The sequence below is a fragment of the Anneissia japonica genome, unplaced genomic scaffold, assembly GCF_011630105.1.
Source record: "Anneissia japonica isolate Jap-2015-1 unplaced genomic scaffold, ASM1163010v1 scaffold199_len4679917_cov187, whole genome shotgun sequence".
Classification (NCBI taxonomy): domain Eukaryota; kingdom Metazoa; phylum Echinodermata; class Crinoidea; order Comatulida; family Comatulidae; genus Anneissia; species Anneissia japonica.
Window position 1 is genome coordinate 1,078,515 of NW_022686322.1, and position 9,569 is coordinate 1,088,083.

The 9,569-nt window shown below is 35.8% G+C and overlaps 1 protein-coding gene across 1 annotated transcript in view; it reads left to right on the top strand.

Annotated features, from left to right (window-relative positions):
* Nucleotides 1-2,688: 2,688 nt before the first annotated feature.
* The window catches only part of LOC117114462 (putative transferase CAF17 homolog, mitochondrial), a 9,969-nt gene continuing 3,088 nt past the window's right edge, over nt 2,689-9,569 (top strand). Inside the window, exons 1-6 of the mRNA XM_033258134.1 lie at nt 2,689-3,868; nt 5,230-5,367; nt 6,106-6,269; nt 6,597-6,839; nt 7,358-7,477; nt 7,819-7,898. Of these exons, the coding sequence (XP_033114025.1) occupies nt 3,557-3,868; nt 5,230-5,367; nt 6,106-6,269; nt 6,597-6,839; nt 7,358-7,477; nt 7,819-7,898 (1,057 nt within the window). The 5' untranslated portion in view covers nt 2,689-3,556. The remainder of the gene's footprint in view (nt 3,869-5,229; nt 5,368-6,105; nt 6,270-6,596; nt 6,840-7,357; nt 7,478-7,818; nt 7,899-9,569) is intronic.

A 9,569-nucleotide genomic window follows, 5' to 3' on the forward strand; every position in this document is an offset into this window, starting at 1 on the left:
CATTATATATAAATAATGAAAAGTAACTTACAATTATTTATATATAATAAGTTCACTGATTTCATTATATATAAATAACGAATTGACTTCAAACTCATTATTTATAAATAACTGCTTTTAAATTTCTTTAAAAATAAATAATAACTGTCGCAAAACCATAATGCTTTGATTTCAAACTCATTACAGTATATGTACTGCACACACGTGTTATCGTGTCAAGGTCATTATATCTAAATAATGGTTTTTACTTCCAATTATATATAGGCCTAAATAACCGTTGAAGTCGAGTGTCATTATACCTAAATAATGACATCGTAGGAAGCATGGTTTATAAATAATTCGTTATGCAAATTACGAAGTAATAAATATTCACCAGTGCTCTAAAGTTACAATTCGGTCTTATTCACCTATCGAAAATGGCAAAGCAAGGTATACAGCAGATTATTGAATCCAGTGGTGGCGCCAATAATAATAATAATAATAATAATAATAATAATAATAATAATAATAATAATAATAATAATAATAATAGTTCAATGACACTAATTTAAAATATTTTGCGTTCTGTTTCGACAAATGCTCATTTGGATAGCCTCATTATGCTTGGAATACATCGCGATAGGGGAAGCAACCTCGACCTTGACATCGTGGTTGACAGATTTCGTGCAAAATTTCCATAATGTAGAATTCCACTTTAAAAAAAGAGGATTTGTAAGGAAATTAGATGCATTGCAAACACTTTGTTTCTTGTTTTATTCAAAATGTTTTGGTTTTTGAAGCTGATTTCTACATTAGAAAACATAGCCTACATGAAGTCATATTATAGTAGCTCGATGCCTATCAAATAAGTAATAAAAATTCGCCATAATTCGTCAAATATCCGTGTCTGCCTGGAACCCCACCGCAGTGGCATAAGCAAGAATTTAGTCTAATGAAACTTGTTTATCATCTTGATTCCTTCCGACGAAAATCACCGAAAAAATAGATAAAACGACAGTTGAATGACCAAGAAAGACAATTGAAGACAATAGTTCGTCATTAGAAGTTATTTAGTATAACTTTATTCGGAAAATCAATCTCAAGATCGAGTTGCTGTCGCCGGCGTTGTCAGTGACGTCGTATGATATGTGTGCGATTTTTATCAATTAACCCTAAAGTAAAATATAGTTCAGCCCTGTAGTACCTTGGAAATCAACCGAGAAACCCGGTAGTTTGTTGATTGTTTGTTGGTAGCGTCCTTTCAATGCATATTAATGTTATAAGGCTACTCATTTATCTATTCTGGAACTGTTGTGTGGCCCCTCCCCCTTTGAAAAAAATAGAACTTTATTATTTGTTAACCTAAAAATCCATTAAATACGACTTGTTATACATAAGGCTATAGGCGTCTTCCCCGGAACCGACTGGGGCTTTCCCCTGCCTCCCAGGCAAAGCTTGAGCAAATTGTTAGCTCAAAAATAGAAATTTTAAAGTAATTCGTATATAACTCGCACAGGTTTTTGTTCGCACAAGTGGATCTTCTTCCGCTCGAACTAGCATCCGCTCGAAAAAAAAAATCCGCTCGAATTCGCTCGAATTGGCCTTCGCTCGAAGTGGCATCCGCTCGAATTGACTGGTTCCCAGGCTGGGACATGAAAGTTTGTTGTTTGTTGTTATTTGGCAATGCGCGACGTCATCAACGAGTACAATACATTCAATCCCGTAACATGATTGGTCTATTTTTTTCTAATTTGCATAATGAATTTGTCAAACATTTTTGTCTATTTAAAAAAAGTGTGTAAGTTATGGAGATGGTAACAACCATAAATCGATTATAAATTTAATTATACATTTTTTAGACAAAAAATAAACCCTCTTGGCCCACGACCCATTTTTTTGACACCATGACCATGCATAATATTAACCTGTAGTGTATATATACAAAGAATTTTTTATAGTAGGTTGACTAACAGGTACTTGGTGTGGTACTAGGTTTATTGCGTTTATGGCTTAGGGGCCGCGGTTTACCTCCCTGCGTTTAGTCATGCTGGATCAGGAGTAGTAAACTCAGCGATCGTGGGTTCGATTCCCACACGGGGCAAGTTTTTTTTTATATTTTTCTTATATATTTTTTGAAGGTCGTGGGTTCGATTCCCACACGAACCAATTTTTTTTTAAAGGCAGTTTTAGTTGATGGTGGATAATGAATAGCAAACCTGGAGGTTGTGTGTTCGATTCCCACACGAACCATTTTTTTTTTTTTTATTTTTTTTTTTTTTTTGCGGGCAGGATTGTTCATTCAATTCATATTGAAATTAGTGTTTTGATGATGATTTTTTCTTTTATTCAATGGGAATTCATATATTTTATATGAGAAGAATCTATGAATATTCAGCTTTCCGTTTATGGATCCGCCACTGATTATAGCTCTGGAGTTGGAACATGACCGAAGTCCGTTTTGGCATACCAAATATACATATCTCTATGGTCTATAACAAGACTCACAACAATAGAGGGCAGTACTTATTTTATGGAAGGGAATTCTTTGAAACTTGTTACTGTGTAATTTAGCTGCTATAGGTTGACCGAAATTGCATTCTAAATACTTATTTGTGATGGGCATTGTGTCTCATGCAGAAAAAAACATATATAGGTTATCGTGTTTTATAATCATTCCCTAGGCCTAGTCTAAGTACTCCCTAGGGCCTGGCCCTAGTAGGGCCTAGGCCTAGTTATGCAGCTTCGGGTCCATGCCATGTGGGCTAGGGCCATTCTCTCACTCAAGAGTCCTGCCATGCAAATGCAAGCTTCCTGGACCTGAGGCTAGCCTAGGATTGTATGGCTCTCCTACTGAGACAGTGCTAGGGTGGGCTTTACTTTTATTATTAAAAAACCAGTTGAAAAATGAAAGGTAGTAGTAGGCCTGCCTAGGCCCAAGTAAATAAACCAGGTCAGACCACCAGGTCATTATATGGCTGGGCCATGGCCTTAGGGGCCTACTACTAGGCCCGGCCCTAGTCTAGTTCTAGCAGGTACAGTACTACTGTTTTTAGCAGCAGAGTAGGAACTTATAACCAGCTAGGTTGGTCTAGAAATTGGTTTTTCATTGGTCTAATCAGTGATGCTATAGAAACGGGCTCTCTCACAGGAGCTCCGGACCAATGGACCGACTAATAAGAGCCTCAGTCAAAGTGCCAGAGATATTTTAATCACAGGATAGAGTTCGCGAGGAGAGCTTTTATGGATTAGTATGGCCCAAATTGTGTTTTTAGACCATAATATTAAGGATTGGCAATAAAATAATGTTATTTTGGTATCCAAATTGTTATTTTTGGTTCGAAGACCTCGTCGTAATGCTGGATGAAGGGGTCCAGGCCTATCAGATGGGGTGGGGAGGAGGAAATGGCCTCCTGCTGTGCCAATAGCATTCACACTAAAAGATGCATGCTGTCGTACACCATGCCACCATTTACAGACAGCAAATCTGCATTTTATCCTTTTTTTTTTTTTTGTTGTTTCCAGAAATTATATGGCTACAGTTCTGCAGGTGTTACAGAATTATTCGTATTAGTGACTTATGAAAGATGCCCTCATTATGAGGAAGTATTTACTGTCGCAATCAGCGCAGATTTGTATAAAGATGTTCGCAAAAACTCAATCATTGCAGTTGTTTCAAAAAGTATTGCCTGTGAGTGTTAACAAGATTCTGCAGGTGAAGAGTTTTACCCAGCAGGCAAGTGCTGTGAAATGTGTGAATCTTAGAGAGCGCACTCTACTACATGTTACAGGACCCGATGCGAAGGATCTTTTACAAGGTCTCACAACTAATGATATGCAAATACTGACAGAAAATAATAGAGCTTTGTACACAATGTTCCTCAATAATCAGGTCAGTTAATAAATTTCTTAAATTGAAGTATTCGTATAATGAATTAATAAATAAATATACTGTATAATAATAATGTATTAAAATATATTGTTTACCAATATGTGGCAAAGACAAGCCAAACAAGTCATTCGTCGCAAAAATCAATTTTGAGTTATTAATACAGTGTTAGAGAGTAAAATAATAGCTATAAAATGGTTAAAAAAATCATTCAAATCGGACATTTCCTTATGAAGTTACAAGCGTTTAAACATACAACTGTTTAAAGAACAATATATGAGAAATCAGCCTTCAAAGTTTATGATTTCAGCCATTTCTCATGCAGAAACTATCTTCAAATCCTTAAAAAGTATTGTTTTATCATTGAAAATGGGGAAAATAACAGCATAGAATAATGTATAGATATATAAAGGTTTGTTTAGTGCAATAAAATAGATTTTTTTTAAATTTGACATTCCAGCATGTTTTTGCCATTTTCTTTGAAACACGATTTGCGACGAGTGACTGGTTTGGCTTGTCTTTGCCACATATGGTATATGCTTTATCATTATTGTTTTGTGACACAGTAGCACACCCCCCTCCTTTGTCAAACCCATATAAAGTGGACATTTTTTCGGGCACTAAAATAAGGGAAAGTATATCTTTTAACACTATGGCCAACTCTTATTCAGGGGACACCCCAACCCCTATATAAGGGGACACTTTTTGGTCTCGAAGGTGTCCCCTTAATAGGGTTTTACTGGATCTCTTTTAAATTTTAATTCATTAAGGAGCTTAACCATTTTCCTATTTAAGGATAAACTACCAAGATGGTGCTTGCTACTGTTATAAAAATTCATAGTAAACATTTGTTTTCCTATTTGTGTAATTGAAGGTTTTTTTTAAAATGCAATACAGTAGCAGGGATGTAGTTATGCTGGGTGGAGGTGGGTGGGGCCACCCAGCCTTGAAGTTTTTAACCCAGTCTCAAGCTAATTTCATTTCCCTCCACCCATCCTTATTAACCAACATATCCATCCTTAAAATCCACTCTTTTTATTTTCAGTTTACCAATGTTATCACATTATTTTTAGTTTACCAATGTTATCACCCACTCACCCTTAAAATGTTTTACAAACTTTTTGTAGAAACAATAGAAAATGAAGAAAAGGAACCCTCAATAAACCCAATTAGGTTTGTAAGAAAAGAGGGATAAAAAAAATATGATCAATGATAAAATGGAATGAAAGAAATTGGGAGAAAAATAACTTATTTCATCCTTTTAAATTAGCTGTTCAATTTTTTGTGAGTTTTTGTTATAATTTATGACAGACAGATATCTTCAATTTGTTTAATAAGTGTGATAGTCTTGATTGGTTTTGCAGGGTCGCATATTGTATGATGTCATTTGTTATCGTATTGATCCAGGTCGATGTGAACAAGTTTGTTACTTCTTGGAGTGTGATACAGCGGCTTCACAGAGTCTAGTAAAGCATCTAAAAATGTACAAACTTAGAAAAAAGGTTAGATTTACACAATAGGCAAAAACATAGTTTTGGTCAAAATTTCTTTTAACTATGCCTAGGCCAATCTATTGTTCATTGTAAACCATCATGTACCGTGTGCATTTTGGCTGGTAATTATAGTAACTATTGGGCTGAAATTGATAAAGCTTGAAAAGATCCGTTTTAGCATAATGATTTACAAGAGTTGGTACACCTTATCAAAGATACTAGAACTACAAGATAGATCTCTCCACAGAAAAAAAGTGTTCCACCGATATGCATGGTGGGATCACAAACAATGGGGCGCCACGCATGGCTGGATCTAAAAAAAGTCTGACAAACATCACAGTGAATACATTACCTCTTTTGGCGGCCCTCTTTGCAGAGGTAGAAAGCATTTGCCACCCTTAAGCAAACAAACAAACAAGTAGGAATAAATGTATCAAAAGAATATAATAACAGACACAAAAGCTCAGAATCGTATGACTGGACTCTGATTAGTTATAAAGTTTTCATCATTAGTGGAAAGAAAAGTGTGCCGTGTACATCTGGATGTGAACTGGATAAATGTGTGTAAATTGCTGTATTGAAAACGGAATGGCGCCACTTACAACTGGATTTGCGTAAAAGATGTGATGTATATCCACCTCACTTTCGCTATGCGAGTGCTCTATCTTGTATTTCTAGTATCTTTGATCTTATTGTCAACAGGTGTTCATCGAAATTAAAATTTTTCTTTTAAAATTTCTTTTATAGGTGGATATTGCTTTATATGATGAGGCTGAACCTTGGGCAATTTATGATGGCATGATGGGAGATGTATCAAGTGACCTTAGGGTCAAGAAGTCCATTGTTGTGCAAGACCCAAGAATACCTGAATTTGGATCTCGTGTGTTGATGCACCATTCAGAAACAAGTAGGTACAGTACTAAGGGGTAGAGCAGCTGGGGGGCAGTCATGCTATTAAATACTTGATGTGTCACAGTGGTGTTTTACAGTAGGAGTATTGAGATAGGAGCTGATGGGGAGGGGGAATGAAGATAAAGTTTAAGGGGGACTAGCTGGCAAAAGAGGGTAATATGAAGTGATTGTTAAATAATTGAGCAATATTTTGCCCAGCAGTGGGTAAGGGATAGGAGTGTGGTTGCCCACTGCACATTACAACTGTTAGCATAGCAAATCAGAATCAAGTAGCTACTCAAGTTAATCAGATGGCATTGTTGTGAACGGACGTATGCGCTGCATAGCTCCCAATTTAGCATAATAATGAGCCAGAAACCAAAAAGAACCGCTTCGAAGCAGCCTGTCGGTGAAGACGATGATTTTGAATCCTTCGTTAAGCAGTCACTAGAGAAATTGATTAACGGACAGAAAGCTGTTGAACATAAATTATCTGAATCCATTGAATGGAATGCCAAACGAATAGCTGATTTAGAAAGGTCAGGAAAAGCAAAGGACAAGAAACTGAAACTATTGGAGGCTGAATTAGAGCAAGTAAGTGTTGAAATGGATAAAATTAAGAGTATTGTTTTATATTTCATTTTTGATGTTGCTGTTATTATTATTATTATTATTGTTATTTTGAATATTATTATTATTGTTATATTTAAATTCTTTATACTAGACTTTCAGTACTCACTTGCTGTTTTATAAAGTGATACAGTTACATAATGACAGTGAAAGAGATATTTACTACAAATCTTGTGAGGTTTGCCATATATCATTTTGCAATGGATAATTAAATAGAAATGATTTTACTCAATTGTTTACAATCTTGTATATAAATAAATGTCATTTTGTGAATTGCCCTTACTTTTAATTTATTATTTCTTTTTTAAAATAAAACAAAAAATTATGTTTTATCTTGTATCTTTGTTGTTCACGCCCTGCGTGCGCCTGATTAAGCCATGACCTGGGTTTTATGTCACATTCATTTTATTGTTGTTAATAATAAAGAATGATTCGATGATGATACTTTCATCCAGCATATGATTTTTTTTTTTTTTAGTTCACCAACAACAGCTATTGAACCCGGAGCCTCAGTCAAGAATGAAGATGGAAAGAATGCCGGGAAGTTCCGAGGCCACATCGGAGAGAATGGACTTGCATTGGTCAGAGTTGCTTTAAGGTTTGTTACACTGTTTTATATTGCATAACATATTTGCTCTGATTGGCTTTTAAATCCAATTGTGAATTGTGAATAACAGGACAATTTTGTTGTTTCTTTTTAAAAAAAAAAATTAGTTAAAATTTTATCATATCAGTTTCTACTTCATTGTTAGAAGCAAATTAAAAAAAAAGAAATGTAGACAGAGTATCGTGGTTGTAATGTTAGTTGTTTTCCCCAATTAGCTTTTTTATTTTGGGCCAATTAGCCACCTCAGTGCACCCTGGGAAGTTTTCAAATTTCTTGATTAAGAAAACTATACTTCTGACAATATTACCTGTACTGTACATTCCATGTTTCAGTCAGAATAAGAAGTTATTTGTAAAGGACCAGGATGACAAGAGTATAGAAATGCAGGCAAGAATACCAGACTGGTGGCCAAGTAAGGAAGAATTAGTTATCCAATGAATTTGCACTAATTACTTCACATGACTACATCTTGGAGAGCTATACTGCCCTCCTGTGGTGAATGAAACTAAACTGGATTATTGAAGCTGAAATTCACGGTTATAATGGTGTTATATAATAGAATTATATACAATATAATAATCCAGAGGTGACGGAACTAGGGGGTGCTGTGTTATGGAGAGTAACGTGTGACCGGAAATGCTCTGCAGTCAGTTGGTTGTTACCAGGCGCCAGTGATGTTGGAGTATGTAGTACAGCAATATGAAACTATTATGTAGGCCTAATGAATGAATAAACTTCGGAGTTTGTCGGGTAGTGAAATGATTATTTCACATTTTAAGTGCTCCTTAAATTCATAAGTGTAAGCTAAATTACGGTGATTATTTTAATTTGCGAAGATATGGAGACAATTATTTCGAATCCCTCTTTCCAAGAGGGGATGCAAATGCTTTGAGAAAATGAGTACGCCACGGTACTCATTTTCACAAAGAAATACACACAACTGGTTAGCTAACAATTATGTCAATGTTACATGAACACCTGGGAAGGAAGGTGCAATCACGTTGTTACCTATCAAATGTCTGTACTTTATGGGGAGGGGCTGCTGATGTACTGTGTAGTGGGGCACGATGAGGCACAAGACTAGGCCTAACAAAGACAATGGAATTATATGTGATAGAAAGTACACTTTCAGAAGAAATAAATTAAAATAAGAAAAAAAAATAACTAAGAATAATTCATTTGCAGAGGTACCTTATTTAAAGTATTATACAATGCTAACAATACGGCTCTTGTAGCCCTGGCTTGGGCAAGGCATCCATGTGCAAAGCAGTGGTGTTTGTTTATCCATAAAAGCACGCCGGGAAAGTTTGCCTTACCAGGAAAAGGTGACGTATCTAGCTTATGACATATGCATGCTAACTAATGTGAGTGTGACGTCACCAAAAAATGAATATTTTCTATTATAACCAAAATATTAATAACTACAAAGTTTCTGGGTGTAAATTCCCTTAATATGAATGAAGGGTTGCTCAATCTCATTGCCTTACAAATTACAGCTCCCGCTGACGTCTCAATCGAAAAATACGGGCAGCTGAATTTTGTCTCGCAAATCGGACTACAAAACCATATCCAAATTTCACGTTCCACTTTTGACCCTGAGTTGTGCTTAGCACTCGCCGCTGAGGGCGGCGTTCCGGGAACCCTGCGTCCAGGTTTAGATGACAGTTTCCACTGAGGTGCATCTACAGTATATATGAATGTGACTGAGCCAATCACATGAGCTAGAGTTCAGGATGTTTACATTTTTAACAGAAATAGGTGAATCGGTGCCAGGTCTATCTAAAATCACGGATGGAACCTGAATTCAAACGCTGAGTTTCTGTTTCTAAAATGTTGCATGTTTTGATTTGTTAATTCGCATGTTATACGTCATCCTGTTATTCTTCATCCTGTTATTCTCTCGAGCATTGAATAGCATTAGCAAAGCAAGTGCAAATATTATATCATTGGTGAATCAACAAGGATTGCATTTTTTAAAATATACTATACAAATTTTGACTGCTTTGAGAGGTGTAGTTTAAACTATATAGCCCCGAGGTGATATTGAATCTGATATGCCTCAAGTCAATTTCCTAGTCTTATG